Source organism: Pseudochaenichthys georgianus, chromosome 19, assembly GCF_902827115.2.
Source record: "Pseudochaenichthys georgianus chromosome 19, fPseGeo1.2, whole genome shotgun sequence".
Classification (NCBI taxonomy): Eukaryota; Metazoa; Chordata; class Actinopteri; order Perciformes; family Channichthyidae; genus Pseudochaenichthys; species Pseudochaenichthys georgianus.
This window is the reverse complement of record NC_047521.1, coordinates 17386493-17409389: the sequence shown is the minus strand read 5'-3', so window position 1 is coordinate 17409389 and position 22897 is coordinate 17386493. Positions and strand designations below refer to the sequence as shown.

The window sequence follows — 22897 nt, the reverse complement described above, 5'->3', positions numbered from 1 at the left end:
TTTCAGGGTATAAAGGTTTTGAGTCCTGGTCATATTTGGAAAAAAATGAAATAAGGAAAATATAAAAGAATAAAATGATGAAACAAAGGGAAACAATACCCTGCTAAATAGTTGATCTGTTTTAATGGACATCATGTATGGCCTAAATATAAATATTTTATTGTAATGTGATATCTTTCAATATTTTAAATTGTATTTAACATTTTATAATTTTATAACGGACATGATGTTGTTGGGCATTGATTTAAATGTCACATTCTGCTATTTTTTTGACATGCGTGTAAACCTGGATTAAATTATTTTGTTTTATTGTTTTTCATTTTGCAATACAGTCTTTTGACGTATAACAATATCAAATAAATTACAGACAGTTGGTGTCAATTAATAATAATAACTAAATAATTTCTAAAACTATAAATACAACAATAAACAGCAATTTCCTAAATTTAGAATATAAATGTTATGAGATTTCATAATATTACCCCTATCTAATAATAATTTGATAATGTTATTTTTATATGTACAGTATAGACTTCTAAATATTACTTTATTACATGTTTGGATACATTTTTGAATGAAAGGAAAATAAGATTTGAAATGAGATGTTTTTTTCAGCTTCTCCTTGACAGGATTCTGATAGAACTCCTCAGTGTCTGAGACGTGACATTTCTGACAGCGAGTCTCCTTCCAACTTCAACACAAAATGTCAGAGTCACTTTTGTGTCTCGCTAATTTGCCAGGAATATGCATTTCAATTACGCATCTTGGTTCTTGATACATATGTTTCTAAGATGTGCGGTTCATGGGTCATCATTGAAATGGTAATAGGGAAATGTTCAAAAAATAAATAAAAACAACTTTTTTTAGCTTTGCTTAGCTATGAGTCTTCTAAATATACTCACATAGAGCACTGGGGGACTCAATGTGCAAATATGCATTTAGGTATTCATCCCTGTCCTTTTCCTTTCTTGATTTGCACGTAAATGCAATGTAATTTATTTGCATGTGAATGTGTGATTGTGTGTGCCTTGAGACACAGTAAGCCCTGCAAGTTGACAACCGATTGTAAAGGTAATATATAATTACTTAAAAGACGTTTGGTCATAGTTGAAAGTGGCTGTGTACGAGTGGCAGCTGTGCAGGTGAGCAATAGGTAAGTCTTAACTGTTAAAACGCTGTGTGCTGAATCCAGTCATGTATCATAGTTTTGATGCCGTTCTACATTTATTTAAAAACATAACAAAACAACTTAAGTTTAAGAGAACACGTGGCATATTTTGGGAAATTAAGATCACAATTCATGATGATTGTTTGTCTTCTCCATTGCAATTTTCACAAGAGCTGTGATAGAATCTTTTGTAGACTTTGCTGACAATGAATGGAAATTGGTCTTTATCTGTTGTTTATATCCCTCCAATTCAACAGGCTGAACTGATATCCAAACTAAATGTCAGTCAGTGGCTTTTAGAGAACAATAAACCAATTGTGAACACGGTGATTGATAATAGATCAAACCCGGCTAACAGTTAGATATTTGCTGATATTAAATAAGAATAATAAAAAATGATTTAGGGGCTAAAGGATAATTAGTAAGGAGTACCACACCAAAATAATTTCTTTAAAAATATCAATTGTCAAAAATATGAGAACCTGTATTCTTAATACATTTGAGTATCTGAATTGTGCAGGATTTAAAGAAAGACCGGAGAGCAAGATTTAGACATTCTGGGTGTGCATGTGTGTGTCTCTGTGTGTGTGCGGACCTCGATGGAGGGTCTTTTATATTCTTAAGTCCACACCCGGCTGGAGAACAGCTGTGGGATGGTTGGAGTGGGGAGTCCGGGTTTTTTAGATTTAAATTTGTGTTGGATTGTGTGCTTGTGTTTTGCTGTGCCTGTGTGTGTGCCTGTGTGTGTGTGTGTGTGTGTGTGTGTGTGTGTGTGTGTGTGTGTGTGTGTGTGTGTGTGTGTGTGTGTGTGTGTGTGTGTGTGTGTGTGTGTGTGTGTGTGTGTGTGTGTGTGTGTGTGTGTGTGTGTGTGTGTGTGTGTGTGTGTGTGTGTGTCACAATCTGGCTTTGAGCAGACCCTGGTCCCAGGCCCTGAGCCGACTCACTGGCAGCCCAGCTTTGCATTAAACAGTGTTCCTTCCGCATGACTTGGTGACAATGCTGTGGTTTTGAGCTCTCGATGGCCTCTATGAGGGGCCCCACCTCCTCACCCTTGGGGCCAGTCAGCCACCCACACTGGTGTCGTCTGGGCCCCTGATTAGCACCTCACCTGGTTCTCCGAGGAGCCGGCGTCATCCCCCAGGAGATCGTTGCGCACCTCATCACTGTAGGCGATACGTGACCTTTTCTGCAGGGGGAGGAGGATGAGGAGGAAGGACAAAAAAGGAAGAAGAGAGGGGAGAAACGGGGGAGAAGGAAAAAGAGAAAACAAGTGGGGAAATATGGCTTAGTACTGTCGTCGAAGCAGAGACACAACAGACATTCCTTAAGCACGAGAGCCCCCTAATGGAACTCGGTGACAAACAGTCATACACATGTAGCGTGTGTGTGTGTGTGTGTGTGTGTGTGTGTGTGTGTGTGTGTGTGTGTGTGTGTGTGTGTGTGTGTGTGTGTGTGTGTGTGTGTGTGTGTGTGTGTGTGTGTGTGTGTGTGTGTGTGTGTGTGTGTGTGTGTGTGTGTGTGTGTGTGTGTGTGTGTGTGTGTGTGTGTGTGTGTGTGTGTGTGTGTGTGTGTGTGTGTGTCCTTACAACACATGTACTGAAAACAAGCACGTCTGGGTGTGTGCCTCCTTCCAAGGTGAACTACTGTACCTAGTGCACTTGTGGCACAGAAGTGATGGCAAAGAGCCCCCCCACCTTGCCCACTTAAACAAATATAAGTTGAGGGATACAAAATAAAAACCTCATCTCGTGTGCACACGGGGAGATTGTGGAACAGGGGCGACAGGGGAGAGGGGCCGGGGAGATGTATTATGAGGAAGTATTATGAGGAAGTATCACTTGTCAGCGCTAAATCTTTTCTGGGGGCTGTCACCGCTGTCATCCCAGTGCAGTGGCAGCCTCTGTGATAACACCAATGCTGAGACTCAGACAGGGAATAATTCATCACCCATTGGCGGCCCCTCGGATTTTGGGGTTGCCTCTCTCCAACACACAAAAACCCCGCTCTCTCTTTCCCCCCGTCTCCAGATGGGTGAGAATAAGAGGGAATGCCATGTCCAAAACAAAAAAAAGAAACCCAAAAAGACAAACACACACATTTCATACACACTTCAGAGTGTGCCACCTCCGATTGTGGAAGAGTGGGCTGCCGTTGTACCGCTTGTTTACAGACACCCGACCCGTGGAAAAACAGCCTCTTGGCATGCCCTCTAAACTAAATACACACCAGCAGCAGACAGAGAAAGTGTTTACTAAGCCTCCTTCGCTTTCTCTCCCTGCCTTGACAGGGTTTCTAGGTGGGCTGCAGGAGGTGGGCAAAATCAAAGACAAACACTAGCATAGGAATGAAAATATCGCTTTTTCTCAACACGAATTCTTTCTATTTTCTACATTCACTTAATTCTCGACTGTAAATAAATAAAACAAAGAGAGAGAATCGGTGAAGGAACACCAACACCAATTACCTGGTGGGGACCTGCTTCCCCCCCTAAAATACAGTATATCCTTCCCTGTAATCTTTCTGTTATCAGTAAAAGTTTGAAGAAGCTGTTGCATGAAGTTCTTTGATGCTGCCTCCTGTAAGAGAAGCACAACTCAAACTTTAAAAAGGCCAATTCTAACCTCATGAGTGATGATATCAAGCACCTTGATTGAAATAACTTTAAAACCAATCACAACCGAGCTAGTTTTTGTGTGTGTCTCTCTCTCCTCATAATCTGGAGCAGTGTGTGGAAAGTCATGGCTGATGTGATTTGGCTGTTATTATCGTGATGGTGAGGGCCACAGTTCTCTGGAGTAATTACTGACTAGACGGAGGGCCAGACCACGAAACCCATTAGATAAAGAGTGCACCCAAACAATCCTCAGCCACAGCATGCCCAGTGGGGGGGAAAGAGAGGATCGGCAGCACAGACTCAAATAAAAACACCACATAAACCCCCCCCCCCCAATACGTATTACACAGGAGCATTATGTCAGAATGTGCTGTTCAGATGTTTCTACAATTGTTTTGTGATTGTGCCCAACAACAATTAGCCACATTATCAACTCTTTAGTTTGCGTTAATTGTTGCGACACTTTATAATGTGACAGAAAATTCAAAAATACCTAGAAAAATAAGAACTTAATAATAACTCTAAAAATCAAAAATAGATAAATTGAGATCTACGGAAAATATTTGGGACCCAAACATACATAATATAGTAATCACTGCCTTTTTTTCTTTCCTCTGAACAGCCTCCTTTGTTCACATTTCTGAAGAAAATGTTTATTTCAAGAAAATATTATTGAGAACAAATATTTGTAATCAAGAATAACTGAGTGATCATATGGAACATTTATAATAAGAAATAATTGTAGCAATCATATTTAAAAATGGTATGTGTATATGTTAAGGTAATTGAAGTGGAAGGATGTGTCCCTGTAAAATAAATGCATCTAAAAATGCATTTCACTTTTTTTATTTCCAATTCAAAACGTATGTCAGTACTTTTTAAGCCCATCTTCTGTGCAGAGGTTAAATTGGGTCTCTGTGCTTTTGTCAGGACAATAAAAGAAATATCAGAATTGAGAAAAAATCAGAAAGACAATAAGCATCAATTTAAAGACAGCTTGTTCACTTGTACACGAGGCACAAACTCATATTTGTTGCCAGGAAAAACACCCACATATTCCATTTAAGTCAAGTTTCATCTTAAAGCGCTGCAGTGCAACTTAGGGGGAAAGACGACTACAGCAGTAATTGAGACGAGGAAGCCTGGGAGAAGCATTGATTTGAATGTTAAGGCTTACGTCGCCTTCAAACCATATGCAGGGATGTTGGGGTATTTCTAAATAGCTGTCTGTTACAGATGAATGTATGAAGCGTTTCTGCAATGAGAACAGTGCAGATAACAAAGGAAAGTATAAAGAATGGAAATGTCAGTGAAATGAAAGTGTGCCGCTACTTCCCCTGTACCTACTGTATACACTCCAGTTGTTGGATTCCCCCTCAGGAAAACAACAGATTCCTGAGTGATTACTGCCTTCCCATTTCATGTATAAACATAAACAGCTGTGCGATATTGACTGCCTAATACAGGAACACATTTTGATTATAAGTTAGGGTGTTAAGAGAAAAGTGACAACAGGATCACTCTTGAGGTCAGGAAAGCAGATATCAGATACCTGTTCCATAGTAAAGCAAATCGTCTATTCTATAAAGAAAATGCACTGAAGCTCTCTCATTTCAGTTACAGTATGTAAAGAAGGAGCTTCATATCTTAAGACGAACTAATCAGCCTTTGTAATCTAAAAAAGAACGAGCGCTTTCAGAAGATACCTTATTGCTCAGAAAAGAAAAAAAGAGCTTTTTTTAATCCTTTTGAAAGGTCTGTCTTTTGTCACTTTTTTAATCTTGGGTGAGAATTTGCTTCTATTCCCGGAAGCACACAAGAACAGTACAAAGGTACATCTTAACTTTATGCAAAGTGGCCTGCCTTTAAAAGTCTACACATCCCGTCAAATGCAGCGATGGAGGTGCTGGTGTCCTGTCAAAAACACACGTTTTACCTCTGTTGACACGCATAGCAGACGACAAAAAAAAGACTCTTCTTTACCCGTCAAAACGTAATTACATATGCATGCATAACAATTTATATCAGATATGCTAATCAGTTTGGCATAATGCTCTGAGCAGCAAATGGTATTTATTTAATTATAGCAAATATGGATATTTCCTTTGTGTCCAATTCCTTTCTAGTATGTGGGCATGCATGGGTATATATCGTCTAGATAAAGATGATGATTTTTTATTTTAAAGAAAGAACAAAGGAAATCTTAAAGAACATCTGTTTACAGAAAATGTGTTGAAGATTGTAAAACAAGGACCATTCCTAATTTCAAGCGGTCAACAATCTTTGTGATGTAAAAGGAAAGTTCTACAAATAAAATAGCTACAATTAAAATCAAATAAACCGAGACTCACACACATTTCAATGCCCTCCAACTCTCCTCGTCGTTTTTCGCCCGGTGCAACGAATGACACAAGGACAAGCGCAAATAATTGTGGCGCCTGGAAAGCTACAAAATGTAAACAGTTCATTAGACGGGAAATAAAAGGCGTAAAAATACCCAGGGGCAGAGTGTAACGAGGGGCCCTGAAGTTCCTCTGCAGACGCTTTTTCCCTCCACTTTCCCTTTTTTCGCCCTGCACACACGGCTGGTGGCATAGCATGAAGAGTAATTAAGCATATTCAATTTACAATCCGACGTTCCATTACAGGCTTTTTCAGCACAAGGAGAGCGGCAGGGCATTTCCAAATTTAGACCCAATAACTATTTTGTCCAGCTCCATGCGCTTGTCTGAAACCCTAACAGTTAAAACTGCTCTAAGAAAGTGAAAACAAATCAAAACCATTATTTAAATAATAACTATGTGGCATAAAATGGACAGGAATACACAAATATGAATTCTTTATTTATTTATTATATTAAACTTCCCAATAAAAAGTCTAAAGTCAGGAATAAAATGACAATAAAGTGGGGTAAAAACCTTTCTTTATGTTAACAAGAATGTGTGTTAAACTCAAAGGTTATCTATATCACTTTCTTTCCCCCCCCCCTGCTGTGCTGTGATATTTTCCCAGGTGATGTGTGGACCAGCACCAGCAGGTCCCACTCTGGTCCCCCCCCCCCCCCCCCCACAAATGGGGGCAGAAGTGGGCCGATGTGGCGTGGTGTTAAAAGGAAGCGGAGACCTTTAAGCAGGCACAAGTATCACAACAGCATCTTAAATAATGCATCTCTGCTTGGCAGGGGTTTAACACACATGTGCGCGCGGCACAAAGGAAAACACACACACAAATTGTTGTCTGGTGTCTTCTACTCTCCTTTAACACAAACAAATTGGGAGAGGTTGTTCAATTAAGTAAGTGCTCTTTCTAAATACATTTGATATATTATCAGACAAAGGCAAGTAGCTACAATTGGGATTGTCACAGGAGGGTGTCATGTGTGCCTTTGTTTCATTGTGGTCTTTGGTGCCACCCAATCCCCCGATTCTGACTGTAGTGCCTGTTTGTGTGAGCTCACACGCGTGCGCGAGGGTAACTGTGTGAGCGACGGAGGCTTCCACGAGCCTTTGCGTCCGAGGGAAAGCGTCTTTAGAGAGCGTACGCGCACAACATATGTGAACGGTGGCCCCGTGTGTGTGTTCTCTCCCCTAATAGAAGTGCAGCAGTGGTAGAGGAGCCGGAGCCTCAGATAACAGCAGGGGGTCTCTCATTAGCTCACAGGTTGGTGCTTTGGTGGCTTCTACGCACACGCCATTGTGTTCCACTTCCATGGAAAACCTGAAGGAGTCTCATACTGTAGAAGCTGAGAAACACAAATAAAAGGTGAATGATCAACCTCGGCAAGGTAGTAAATGAGCTTGCGACACATCCAGACAGATGAGACTTTTTTTAGGGTGGAAAAAAAAACATTTTGTCATGAAATAAAAACATGATGGTCAGGGCGACTGTGAGAAAACCTCTCTTTATTTGAATTCCCATAAAAAAAAATGTAATTCCTATTTTTAAATTGTATCACTGAATCTATCAATAGTTGTATTACGCAAGTAAACAGGATTTTATCTCTGGGGGAAATACCTCGCTGGTGAGAGAGTACACTATACTGATAGGGCGCTTTCATGCTCGTACCTCTGTGATACCGGTGGTGTATTTCCCTGTCAAAGTCATTTCTATTGCTAAGTACAGCAGAGATCAGTCAATAAGCCTAACGACTGTACCCACAAAGCGAGAGGCCGAGAGGAGGAAAGAGAAGAGAGGAGAGGGGGAAGGATTGCAAGTGAACTCCAAACAAAAGAGCCAATTCAAGGAGGGCTTCGATTGAAGAAGCGCCATACACTTTTTGAAGGCCGAGGGATCATCTCTCAATGGTTATTTCTTTAAGGCATGAGGGCCCGATTAAACCCAATATTAAAATATGGAGGCGCTTCTAATGAAAAATCAAAGGCCCCGTTTCCCCTCCCACACCCCCATCCTTCCATCTCTCCTTCCCTCCATCGTGTTATGTCAGGTTTCCCTCCCTTAGCCCACGGTTGTGTAGGAGGGGACCGAAACAAAGTATGAAAAGAAAGAAAGAAAGAAGAGAGCAAGAGAGGGAAAGAAAGAAAAAGGGAAAAGAGAGAGGGTTATAGAGATGAGGGACCTAGGTGCTGGTGGTGCAAAACAGAGACAGACAGCAGTGGTTGGAGGAGTAAATCAATAGAGCAGAGCCGTCGGGGAGGCGGGCAGCCAGGGCAAGGAGAGAGGAGAGGGGGAACCAGCACAGGTGCCCGGGCTCCGATCACAACGCTGGCTTCTGGCGTGCAGTGGGGAATAAAGTGGGCCTCCCCGGGTCAGCACCAGAGAAAAAGGTGAGATTAGAGGAAAGTGGAGGAGGGATTTTCACAGAGTGGAGGTGGGAGGGGTGGTAGAGGTGGGTGTTGGAGGATGACGAGGAGAGAGAAAGTGTGTGTGGAGGAGGAGGGGGGGTGTTAGGAGATGTGCAATGCAGGATACCTGGCAAGCCAGGGACCAACCGGCCCATTAGCCTGTGGCTACCTACATATGGTTCACTGAACCCTCTGCTGAGAAGAGCTCCTCTCCTATCAGTCCTGCCATCTTTTTTAAAGAAAGAAATACCTTCACTTTTAACCCTTTCTCTGCTTTGGAAAGAGGTTCACTCCTGACCTCGATTTATGATTCATTTCTGTTTGATGTCTATTCTTGGAGTGTTATCTAAAATTGAAAAATGTAATAAAAAAAGAAAAAACCTAGACACAAAGGGAGAGGAGTCGGGCCTGCTGTGCATGTGCGTTTGCACGTCCGTCAGTGGACACGCAGAGAAGACTATCTCCTTCAGTGCTTTGCCTTTTCTTGTAATGTGACCATTGTTGGTGCTGAATAGCGCACTCATTAGCATAAGAATACAGCAGCACATATAGGGACTTAGCCAGATCATTATCTCTATATATTTATGTATACTTTGTTATTTCAGTAGCCAGAACACATTCAAATGCTGATGAGGCCAGTAAGGCCCCCTTCCAAAGCCCTTCCAACATGTGCCCTCCTGAACTTCCCAATACACTTACCAGTTTCCTGGGAGTCTGCAGCTTTAGTGCTGGAATTCACAACAGTAGTTCAAAACATTTGGCGAACAAGCCTCCTGAAGGCTACAGAGATGATGACTCTTAAAACAGATTATAAAAAACGAAAGTCAAATGAAAAAGAACATGTAAACGAATAAATAGAGACGTTGAATAATTCAATCATCTGCAATTTACTGAGCCATTTTTTTTTAAATATTATAGTTTTTTTTAAATTGCACAAATATGTTTTCCTACTGGGAAATATTGGCCATTTGATACATTCAAGCGCAAAAAGCAAAGAATATTATATGTGATTATTCCGAAGTAAAAATGTCCAAAGAGAAAATGTACAAAAAGTTTGACGATACAAACAAGTGATCTATGGTAATAATGGGAACAAAACTAAAGAGTTTAGTCTCACTGCAGGAGCACGCTGATGCTCTAATGGTGGCCAACCTCTGGGATGATTGAAAAAGAAGACCTAATTCATCTTCCACAATGAAATTCTGATCAAGGCCACAGCCAGATTCCACTGCAGGCTTCAAAAACAGCAGAGAAAAGGCAAAATTGTTGGTCGCTGAGAGCAAAAACACTTCCCCTTTTTTTCTGACACGCTCCCTCATTAGAAACACTTAGGATGAGAGGAAGAAACTCATTTTAATTGTGTGTGTGTGTGGGTGCGAGCAGGGGTGAAAAACATTTGTAAACATAGAGCTTCTCGTTGGTAAAGATGCAATGTAAAGAGTTCTTACCCCTTTCCTCACTCTCGCCTTATTTGAGGCTTACTTATTAAAAAGGCAAATGCCACTGCCGGAAAAACACAGACCCAGTGATTCATAATATATTTCATAAATACTTCATGAATCCCTTCACCATACTTAAGCCAGTCTGGCAAGAAAAAACATTGTCACCTATTCTAGCACCCGCTTGTCAGCACATCACTGGGGAGTGGGTGTCACATGTCACTTCTGGTTTACAGTACTGCGTGGGACAGGCTCGGTGCAAGCAAACGGGGGTAGGACAGAAAGAAGAACAGAAGGAAAAGTGAAGGGGAGGTGGAAAGGGGAGTAAAAAAGAGGGAGCAGAGAAAGGAGGAGGAAGGGGGTGTTATCATATCATCGCCCCATGTCTTTATATTCCCCCCCTTATTATCTTTGGCCCCCACTCACTCCAGTCACTCAATCACACAAGCCCCGAGGACAGCGAGGGGACCTGGGAGGGCCTTCGCTTCATGGCAGACTCAGCCAGACAAGCGTCTGAAAGCTATACTGATCGCTGTCAGTGTGTGCGGAAGAACGGCGACTTTGGAGGGGCCATGAGAGATAAGCGACAGAGGAAGCGATCGCGTGGAAGGATAACGGTCGAATTTGCACACTGACAAACAAAACCTGTGCTCCAGGCATAATGCAGATACCCCGTCCATACAGACAAGTGTTAACATAAAGAGACAGGGGGGGGGAGAACAGGTGATCGGCTTACAAATGATGGGCTATGTGATTTCTGCGACTGCGACTACTGACAAGAACTCGTCTTGTTAATGACCATAAAACTCATCAGGATGACAGTAAAGCACATGTCGCCAAAATGTATTCCTGCCTCTGTGTCTGGGACCCTTATCTTAATACTTATCATAATCTCAGAAATGGTTGGCAAACGTGTTTTATTTGTGATACGTTTTCTGTAACTTCCATATCAGATCTGGTTTGAATAAGGACAACACCAGTGTAAAGACTTGCTGCTTTTAAAGCTCGGTTTTAGTTTTGTGTCTTAGTACAAACTAAATGCTTGAGAATAAACTATATAGCAGCAGTACCAACAATAATTTGCCATAAGGGGCATTTTGAACTTGAAAAATATACCATTCAACCGTTAATAAAACTTCCATTTGAAAACTTTACTTGATATTACTTATTAATGATTATTCACAGTTTTCACAATAATTAAAAAATGTGTGTTTTAGTTGAAGAAGAAAGTTACACAAAGAATGTATTCAATTCTATTAAATGATTGCTTATGGTGGGAAATTCTGGTGTGTCCACTTGGATTTTTTTCTGAAAACGAAATATGAACACGTCATTTTGTCATTATTCTGACACTGTCCTTCAACCCAAAAATGACCCATTGCTGCTATTACACCATCAAACCCATGAAACATGAGTGACTAAGGGCTAATCCGCAAATGAATCCCATCTTGGTGTCCATAAAGCGGACATGGAAAAGCCTCCAACGCCACAAATCCACAAAGGGCTTGAGGAAGACATACTGTGCACAACAACTTCCAAATGAAAGACATCATTCATAAGTAGAGAAGAGGATCCGTTCGTTTACATCTTAAATCTGCACTCGGAGAAAAACTGCTGTCAATTGGGGGAGTCCTTTTAAAACTGGTTAAAAGTTATGAGACTTTGGTGTCATTGATGGGTTTGTTAAGCAATAAACCATAGAAAGAGTCAATCTGCCTTCACTTCTCAGTGTTTAATATGAACAAGCAAGCCAAGGCAACCTAAGACGATTTACAGTGTCTTACATCCAACTAATGTGTGTCTGTCATGTTGTCTACTTGCAGGAGTCACCAGAAACGAGGACAGGGGGCAAAAAACAAGAACCCTTCAAGATGGATTACAACGATGCCGATTTATTTATCACTACTAGTGAAGTGTGGGAAGTACAGTGGTCCTAAAACCTCCCATCAAAACCTAAATCTCAACGTAATTATCAGCATCTGGTTTAAAAAATAAAACACGTTTATTTCCTTTTTTAAATTCTTAAGATGAACACAAACGTTTATGACTTTGCAAAGTATTCTTTCCCCTTTTAGGTTGCTAAGTGTGCCAAACACAATGAGTGTATGGCCGCTATCAGCTAAAGTTGGATAGTCTCCACAACCTTGGATCGTCCGTGACCACTAATTATAAAATTGGACGTAAACATTCGCACAGCACCTAAATGAAAAAACAGCCTCATTTCCGTCTTTTCGGTTTCCTCAACAACAAAAGTGGTATTAATATGCTTTGAGTGAAGAGTAAATAAGAACCTACACTTGAACCCAAGACAGGAAGATTTCACATGGAGACAATACCCTATACTTTACATCATGGCATTTGAAAAACCCTGGAACAATGTTAATGCATTGCCAATGATGAACCGATGGTGGGTGACCTTCAGATGCAGAAGCAACACATAGCTCTGGGGTTTGGAAACAGGAAAAGAGGCTTATGGAAAACTTCTGATAGCGTTCTTACTGGCAGCTGAAAGAGCAGCCGGAGCTGTGTGTGGTAAAGTCAAGAGTCATTCATTAGTTCTTCTACAACAAGACAATTTATTCTGACGGGGAACCGAATAAAAACCACGAGATAAAGTAGTTTGCCTTGGCCTCATATAAGGTGTTCACATTCTACACGCATGATTCAATCTTTCACTGATTATATTTGAATTTCCTCATTTTTGTATTAAACCATTCGCCCTTATTTACATGGTGCTCTTTAAAAAGTCCAATGTACCAATTTGTTGCTTTTTGAGATTTGAAGACAACTCTAGAAGGTCAGTTCGAAAACAACTAATCAAACTTGTATATCCAGGTAAGACAAGAAATACAAATGGTATCAGCAGCAAGAGCTTTTTTTTATATATTCCATTCACCTCTGTGTACCTGGCAAATAAACTGTTCAATATTTCAAGGTTGGCTGGCTCTTTGGAAAAACATTAATTGTGTCCCTGGGCGGACAGGAGGCATCCATCTAAAGGTTTTTAAGGCGGTCCAGAAAACACACTTGACCGTCCGTGACTCACTCCAAACAACAACCCCTACGGACAATCAGAATTTAGGAATAAAGATATATCCCTGTGACAGTTGGCTAAATGACTCAATAACAGAACATATTAACTTTAATATCCATAATGTAATAAATGACCTTAGAGGAAAAATACAATGATTAAATTGTATTTTCAAACCTTGGTCTAAAATACTGTAAGCACTGCTGTTCTGACGACGCCAACCTCAGATGATTCACAACTTGAATAACCTTACATTATGGAGAATCTAATATAAAAATTGCGTAATGATATACATCTCAAAAGAAATAATGCTGCTAGGTACAGGATGACATGTTCAAGGTACTTGATATATTACTACACAGCATTTTATGGAAAGCAACAATAGCTTTGGTTCTGGTTATAGAACTAAATAAAACCTGCTACATTGTACCAACGAATTAGCCTTGACCATCGTTGACATCCAATTCCACTAAATACAAAATAAAATGTGAAGAATTCTACCTCAGAACTTGTCAGTGCTTGATATTTAATGACTACCAATTAACCTTTATCAGATTCAAGGATCCTTGAACACAAAAGCTTCTCACATTTGGACCAGAAGTGTTTTGCTATTGAAAAGACAACAAAATGCAAAAGAAATAATCTCATCACCTTAAACACAACTTGAGGGGAATTATCAGCAGTAACACCTGATGTCACAGAGATTAATTAGGGAGAGGAGACGGAAGAGATACAGTATCAAATGTTTACACAATATCATTTGAAATAGACTTATCGTTATTTAATTCGTAATTTGTTTTGCTGCCTTAATGACCTTTTAGAGCTTGACTGCGGAAAGAGACAAACTAAAGAAAATACATAAACTTGGAGGCCATTAAATGGGTTTTTGCCACAAGGACATTTTGATAACACACATGTTCAAGGCAACACTAATGAGGTCAGGCAGAGTAATAAAGGGAAGGTTTTATCATGAGTCCACTCATACATCAGAAAGGCAAAGTAATTGGTTAATGTGCCCAATGTTGTCCTTGTCCTGCACCTGAAGAAGAGGATCATTCTTAGAGCAACACCGCCATCTGCTGCTCAAAGAGATCAACAACCACAGCAGCCAGTACATTGAGTAAAAACACATTATTAAGAGGCCTCTCTGAACACTGCACTAGAAAATAGGCATACAATAATATGTTGAGTGCCCTAACTTGCTAATGTTTAGTTTAGTTTATTTGTTTATAGTGTCGTGGTCAGTCCCAATTAATCAACTGTCACAAAAAGCAGTAAATGGGGCAGCTTTAACAAACATTGCTAACTTCCAGCTGTTGCCTCCGGCCAAATGATAATGGGCACCCTTAAAATCACAATAGATAATACAATACATGTAATGTGGAGTAATAACAGCGAGCTAAAAGATGCGCCTTTTACATTTTCTTGTGAAAATTCGATTAATGCACGGAACTGAAAAACTGGAAAGCTCAAGTTTGGACACAGTTGGTTAAAATCGGTTTAACCAGTGATATCCCATCTAAAGTTCTTCAAAACACAATGATAACTGCAGGTCGAATAAAATCTGCATTAGACAAAACATATTTGACATTCACTAAAACATATTAAAGCACCAGGTGTACTGACAACAGGATAAAACCATCTCTAAAACTCTGAGGCAATGTTGCTTTAGGACATCTTGTTATGCCCTTCTCAGAGACGTCACACTTCCGCAATTAGCATGGTATATCATTTCAGTCACATCCTTAAAAGTGGATTGTGTTTTGTCAGACACAGCAGACGTCTTCAGACCCCCCACCTCCCCTACTGGGACGGACCCTTTGAGGATGGTGGCTCTGTTTACCCGATAGATTTCATTAAATTAAGCTTATGCCGGGCCTCTTCCTAACCTGATCAAAGACACTGCTAAGAGCCATCCTGCTTCCCCTGACCAGAAAAAAGCCACCAAATAGGATTTTCATTGTTTCATTTAAACATGTCCACACTTTCTTTTTGGTGCCCGTTTGTCACGACCCAGCACCTTTAAGACCCCCACTGTCCCCCTCTATTATCACAATGAAGCTGTCAGCCAAGCCAACAAAGCCACATCATATATATATATATACACCTTTGGGATGCCCGTTTGATAAGTTGTCTTCCCGGATGAAATGGCTGGGTTACTGAGGTCGACTCGGGCCCTGTCTGGAAAGGAGCAGCCATGAGGTCTCAAGCTGGCACACCGGTGGTAGCAAGACTTCAAACCACGGGTGAAAGGGAGGATGAGAGAGCAGGTTAAGGGGGGAGACACCCGTGGGAGGCCGGTAGGGGGTGAGATTGGGGTGGGGGTAGTGAGGGAGTGGAAAGACCTTGATATCCACAGAAAGCACAACAAAGCCAGAGCATTTTACATTAAAAAGAAAAGGAGATTGCCTTTTTTCCACTAGACGCCTTTCGAGCCGAGTGTCATGTCCTCCCTGGGCCTGCAGGAAGTGAGAGGCTGAGCTATAGCATTTGGCACATCTGAGGCACTTCAGAGGGGGCTGAAGTTCTTGCCTTCTGAACACTTGCATCAGATTTACGGGGGACCAGATATTCTTGATGTTACCGTGTGAGGTGGGTGATCCTGGTTTAAATGCACACTGATCGGACCACACCACACACAGAGGAGTAAAAACGAAAATGTCTCCGCTAAACGGTGGAGTCACAGTTACACGCAGGGCAATATTCTTTTATTCTTCATCCAGTCAGACTGTCCTACTGCTACCTTCTGCTTTGCATGTCAGCATTGTGGGCCTTGATACACAAGTGTGCACTGATATGAAGTACGATTTTAGAAACAATTAGGATCTGAGCATGAAACATTTTGTTTTATAAGAACACATTTTGACCAAAAAACAAGCATACATATGTAAGTAATGAAAACGTGCAGCAATATCAGCCACAGCGGGGTTTACTGCTTGATGATTGAGCACGGTAAGTGTGTGGAGAAGAAAAGTTCAAGATTAATCACAAGCCAATTAAATGCCCATGGCGAGGAAAGTGAGATCTCTTCCTGTGATCTCAGCGAACACTTCTCTGTGGTGTTCTCCCTGATCACTGGCACAGGATAGCTCCATCCAAATGGGTTGTTTATGCATGTTTACTTGTTTGTTTGTACTTTCCATTGAATAGGGATTTGTTTTATTGCATGGTGAATGTTCTACGGTATTAGGCAGATGTTTGAGTTAACGATTTGGTGAAATATGAGCAGGTTCTGATTTCATTTGTTGGTCAGCAGCATGGGCTAAGAAACACAACATGTCAATATGATTGATAAATATCTCATATTTCACTGAATTACATGTGATTGTTGCAGCTTTCATTTCCTTTTGTAACAAAGACAAGACATTTTAAACTTGTAATTCAGATTTCTTTGGAGAAAAGCTGTCTCCAACCGTGTATTTTTAATGATCTGTAATAATTACCATTATTTCCTGAAATCGTTTCCTTCAAGAAAAAACTAAACAACAACAAAATACTCTTTCCAAGTAAAGAAACTGTTCACATTTGAGAGGAAAGCTACACCTTGAATTCATATTAAGGTTTTTGAGAAAAGTGTGTTTTATGTATTTTGCCCTTAAACCGAAAATAGTGTAATACTTAATTGGAACCACATTAGCAACTAGGTAAAATGCTGCCATTAACTATCTAAACATAACATTCAGCATGTACTATCCAGCCCATTCTGAGTCTGTGGATTTATCACACATCACATTAGATTTGTGGAAGCACTCGTCTTTTCTCAAACTCAAGGTCGGTTGCATTTACACCACGGGTTTGCTATCGTGTTGTGAGTATCGGCAAAACAAAACTGACAACAGAAAACAATAACATAAGGGGAAAATATCATTAAAGATACATATCTAGGCAAGGTAAAGATTTAAATAGAATCAGTGAACTTAAGATGTCCTTCAACTTAGCGAAATCGGACACAAAGGGAAGAAGAGAATATGCAAGTATTGGATTTACATTAAGTACAGTTATTGCTCTTACAAATGGAACAAGTGAAATCAGCCTTATTCCGTAAGGCAACAACCTGACTGGGCTGTTCATTAAGCTTTGATAGAGGCTGGAGATCAAGTCAAGACATACCGCGATTCATGAATTACTAAACAAGGCCAGATTCTTCTGCAACAACACAAACACACAGCCTGTTCTCAATAGGCAACACATGCAAGTTCAAACTTCCACTCGGAATTAGCCTCAGTGGACGCACCTCTGAGCTTCAGTGTGTGTGCGTGTGCGTGTGTGTGTGTGATTTGTGACTGTGACACCTACACTGATACATAAATAGTGTATTCTCTACACAGCAGGGTATTTTAAAAGTAACTCTAAAGTGGATTGTTGACGTGTGCGGTATGTTTGTAATGTTTAAATAACCATAAAGTTTGAAGCATGTGTGTGGGTACTTACAAAGTCTTTCTCCAGCTTCTCTATCTCCCCTTTGTAGCTCTTCAGTCTGCTGTTGTACATTGGCCGGCTCTGGATGGGGATCTCCCGCACCTCCAGGTCCATCTGCTCCAGCTGAAACCCGCAGTAAACCCAGTTACCTCCACTAAACGTTTTCCAGGATAACACTATCCAATTCATTTCACAAGTAAAGAATAACTTGGAATACAAAACATTACACATATTCTGATCCAAATTGACTTCATAATGTGAAGGTACAAACCTGGTGAAATCAGCACTTTTTATTATATATTTTTTTTATAGCAGTCTTGAACGAATGCTGAAATAAAATCCTCTAATTATTATTGTTTTACAATCTACGCACGTCTCACAAAGGTTACTATCTATGACAAAATGCTGCCTAAGATAGAAATTGTGACAACTCTGAAAATATTGAACTTCCTGAAATGAGTTGTTCCAGCAACAATAACTTTAATATGCTCCAATGTTGATTGTAAAATGAAAATACCTCCCGCTCACGTCACTCAGCTGTGATGAAAGTTGCGACAGAGGAAGGCTGTTCTGTAAATAAATACACTATCAAATGTGAGCGCCCCTTCATTTCAGCGACATGCACAGGCCCAACAATGTCAAAGTGAATAAAGTAAAAGTACATTTGATGCATGGCTAGACAGGTCTCTCCGTGGCGCATTTGGAGGAAACTAATCACTGTGACATAACACGACAACTGCAACAACAATTTGTCTCTGTCAAGTGACTTTGCTCGTTTTTAAACAGCGACATGAAGGCTCCCACCTCAAGATAATGGCTTGAAATGTGTCATAGGGGTGTCACTTAAAAGCAGATTACTGGAAAGTAATCATGTGTGGAGGAAGCCTCCTTTCCACCATGTGAAGTGTGTGTCTGTGTGTGTGTCTGCATGTCATGTCACCACCAGGATAATACAGGTGCTGTTGTCTGGTGCCAGAGAAAATGGTACCCTCCCTCTTTCCACAAATTCATTATTTAGGAAATGGGAAGAGGAGAAAATTACTGATCAAAGACGTACCAACTCTCTGACTTCTTCAAGCTGTTTGTCGACATTTAGAACCAGCTGTGTCTTCTCCTCTGAAAGGGAAAAAAACAGCAACATATTGATCAGCCGACAGAGGAACAGCGCTTCATGACAACAATCTAACTCCCCCGCAACGGGGGAAGAGAGGGGGAGAGAGAAAGAAAGACTGGGAGAAAACAACACACAAGGACATATTTGAAGATATATTTACACATTCTCTCTACACGACGAGCCAACATTTGATGTCTCTTAGTTATTGGCGTCTATGAGGCCTTTGTTGGTTTCTGTTGAGGAGCAGTGAGACACCTCGTGCCAACTCAAAGGGAAGGGAGGTGTCAGCTTTGCTCACTTGCCAGAAGTATGAGTCCCACTCAGAATGACTAACGCGCCGTTCAGCTCATCACCCTGTGGCTGCTCTTCCACATTACCCATTGAAACTCATTACGACTTGCGAGCACTCCAAATAGGCACGTAAAGCACCGTACATCCCATCGCTATTTAAGGCAGCCACGCTATCATTTAATTTCTGCACATATGAGACCTGGTCTCTGTTCTAAAATTAGCTCTTTGCCCTGAAAGTGAACTGCATGAAAAGAAGAAATATGGTCCTGTAGAATCATTTAATGTTTGAAACAAGCATCAATAGCACGGGTTATTTTAATGGAGGTAAAAACGGAGAAAAGATTGACCAAAATGTTGAAATACATGACAAATGTGCTTGAATTACTCGTATTCAAGTATAGGTATATTCACGGATTCATAACTGAGACACACAAAAAAGCCAGTTTGAAACATCAATTGTATCACTGGTAACATGTAGTGTCATTATTTTTATTATTTTTTAGGATTAAAAACCATTTATTTAGAAAAGCGACTGTATATTAACAATTGACAATCCTAGTACAGAGTTTACAGTATAATAACTTAATATTTAATTTAGTATTGAGTTGTCCTTATACGAAATTAAATAAACAAGGAATGGCATATTTAGCTTTATCACAGCAGTCATTTGAATAAAAATTCCGATGTGACTTATAATATAATATGATTTTACATATGCTAATTGGTTACTAATAATATTTTGGATTTGTTTAGATGACACTATGTATCTACAGAACTAGGGAGCAAAGAGATCAACAAAGACAGTGTAGGGCCAATTTAGATTGTTTCTATTAAAAAAAACATTATCTTAACAGTATTCAATTATTTTTTATTTAACTTTAGATAGTTTCTTGAAAGTAATACTTTCACGAAAAATATATTTTATTAAAAAAATATATATATTTTGAGGAGAAGCTTTATTGTGATAAATATTTGATCATTTTAAATAATTCAACTCAAAGTCAACATAGCTTCAAAGCAAACCACAAGACTATCAGTTGTGGGACAACAAAATCATAAGAAGAAATCTAAGCCAATATCTTTATTTCTCAGGCTCCACGGACCAACATCAACTTTAGCGAGCCCTAAAATGCATTTTTAAAACCCGTGTCCAGCCTCGAAACCTACACAGTAAATAGCCAGAGGCCATTCACTGGAAGGTGCGATAGCGCTGCTTTCTTACTCAAACTCAGGCCCGAGCTGGAGGGCTGTGAAATATGTATGACTATTTACCGAGACTAGAACCTGCTGACGAACAGATGAGCAGTTTTGTACCCAGAAGTAAGGCAAACAAAGAAGAAGTAGGGCTTTGATTGAATGAATGAAGACAGTCAATGCCATTTTTTCCATACACTCTGGCCATTATCAGCCATTGTGCACATGTGAATAGAGAGATACAACAACAGCAATAACAAAAGCCCTTTGTCTGGAGCTATATTAATGTATTAAATAGAGGGTTGTCAAATCACTAAGAAAAATGCAGCCACTTCAGGAAGAAGAGCCAGATTGACTTAAGAAAAAGAAGAAAACCCTAATGAGAACGGAGGGAATTCAAATTCAAATGTTGACTAATTTGTTGGTGGCAGAAGACGTTGAACATCTACTTATGTTTGTAATGCATTTCCCGGCTTTGTGCATATTCATATGGGCTTACTGTGACACAGTCAACAGATGGCGAGAGGATGCAATGTGGAATTACACTGTGGAATGGGCTGCCATGAAGCTTCAAAGATGCCAATTCCAAACGCGAAATATTCAGTGAGGCGAGGTTTGGTGAGAGGCAGTGCCCTTTGAAATAACAATGAGCAAGGCCGATAATATTCCAGGTAGGTTTTGGAAACAGTTTTTAGCCGTCAAAACGGAGAATAAACTTAGAGGAGAAGTCAGTTATGGGCAATCCAAGTTTTCCAGCTCCACAGCATTTACAGTTCCTTAAATAGCATCTCTGCAATACTTGATATTTATATATCCTAATGGATTTGAGCAGTTGGTGTAAATTAAAATAACGTGCTGTGTATTTTACACTGTAAAATATCAGTATGAAGTCACATGCTGCCTCTCATTCTTGTTTTTTATTTTACCTATTAACAAAAATGCAAACTCTGACTCCAATTCTAATTGTCACTAGTAAAAATCGAATTGCACTATTCAAATACATGTTTGTTACATCCTTTTGTGGGACCTTAATACAAATACATATAGAGGGATAGACCAGAACGTTTAGAAATACCACAAAGAGAGAGAGGGATAAAGATTGCTCAGCCCTCAGCCTTTTTGGTCTGTGCCAGGTTGAAGCTCGTGCCAAAGCGCTCCTACCTTACGAAAGTAAAGAAGCCAGTAACACATGAGTGTAGGATCTATCACATCATCTTTGACCTGTATACTGAAGGCTGTGCCTGTTCCCATCCATTTATAAATCCTTTTCAAATTATGGATTGTTGGTACACCATTGTGACTATGTTAGTAACTTCTATGTGCAGCATCCATTTGCAGACCTTGCCACCAAACCAAGACGTTATTCTTAGTTGTTATGGTGTTTAATGATTTATATAGTAGTCACGATGAACTCACTGAGCCTCACAGTGTGATTTGGTCAAAACATAAATACATATTTTCTATTCGACAAAAATAAATACATTCCGAGTTGAACACTTGTCACTTGCATGTTCAATACAGACCCATCAATCATATCTGTATTGAAAAGGAAAACAGATCTTCAGTAGGCAAATCGGAAAATAAGGAGAAACCAATATGACTTGACCCCTATTTAAACCCTTTAAAAGATCATTTGGCTAACATAGACTGTTTGATCATGGCAAACATCCATCCATCTTTCTATCTTTTTCTTCACACACATATTCAATTTCAAGCATTGAGTTGATAGCTATTCTAGAATCTATTAGTCAGAAAGATGTAATAGGAAACATAAACACACACAGATGTATTCACACTGATGTATAATGTGTAATGTGTAATAAAGAATCAAATCAACAATAACATTGATCATTTTGTAATGGAAATCCAGTTTCATTGGTGCATGAAAACGCAACAAGCTGCTGCGTTGCCATGGTGATTTCAAACTCAACAATGTCCATTCATGAAAAAAACACCTTTTTTTCATCATCCAGATATCTGGTATTATCTGGTATTTATGTCATCCCATGGAAAGACTGAAATACCAGTTAAAACTCACTTACTATCAATTAATTTCGATTATTTTAATTTACAAATAACAACTATAATAGCAGTGACCAAAGACTTGTGTCCTTTTAAGCCTACTATTACTGAGGTTAAAAGACTATACATTAAGTCGTACTTAACTAACGGGAGAAAATATTAGATGTTATTTGTCTCTAGGCTCACATTTTAAAATCCATTAAGACATGATAACAAGCTATTATGTCAGCCAGCAACACGTGATGCATCTATTTGTATAAAAGTCAAGAACACACTCGATATGTGTGTCACCGTTTTGCGCAATACATTTTGTTACCCAAAGATAAGGTAGTACATTGATGAAATAACATGTACTGTAGGCTATACATGCTACCGTTAGCTATCCTTCTCAGCTGAGAAATGCCAGCTAACTGATAGCCAGCTCCAGCTCAGCGGTTCAACTCATTTATATAACTGTCTTACCTCCACTTAGTTTGGGAATTCGGCCAATTTTGTTGGTTACTTCGGCTGTAATGGTCCCAAAGTCCAGCTCGTATGCTTCAAAGTCAGAAGACATTGTGACGTTTAGGTTTAAAACAGGTTGCTGACAGTTAGCTCAGGATAATAACAACAAGTATCGAATGGTAGAATGGAGTTCCTTCCTTGAGTCGCAGTAAAATGCGCTCGGTAAGAAACATGATGTTATTTTCCTGACGCTAAAAGTGATTCAGCTTGTGAAAAGACTCTACCTGTCACGTTTATTTTTTTCAAGGGTTAACAAATACAAATACAATTATATTATAATAAATAAATAAATACATTAA

At 39.8% G+C, this 22897-nt stretch overlaps 1 protein-coding gene across 5 annotated transcripts in view; it reads right to left on the bottom strand.

The window, feature by feature from the left end:
- Positions 1-22756, bottom strand: part of vti1a (vesicle transport through interaction with t-SNAREs 1A) — a 112479-nt gene extending 89723 nt beyond the window's left edge. For 2 of the 5 annotated variants that reach the window (XM_034107542.2, XM_034107543.2), the window contains exons 1-4: positions 22557-22756; positions 18531-18589; positions 17486-17596; positions 2277-2354 (exon numbers count right to left, since the gene is read on the bottom strand). In XM_034107542.2, the coding sequence (XP_033963433.1) occupies positions 2277-2354; positions 17486-17596; positions 18531-18589; positions 22557-22650 (342 nt within the window). In that variant the 5' untranslated portion in view covers positions 22651-22756. The remainder of the gene's footprint in view (positions 1-2276; positions 2355-17485; positions 17597-18530; positions 18590-22556) is intronic. The other 3 variants (XM_034107540.2, XM_034107545.2, XM_034107541.2) reach the window with 3 other exon arrangements.
- Between the last annotated feature and the right edge of the window lie 141 nt (positions 22757-22897).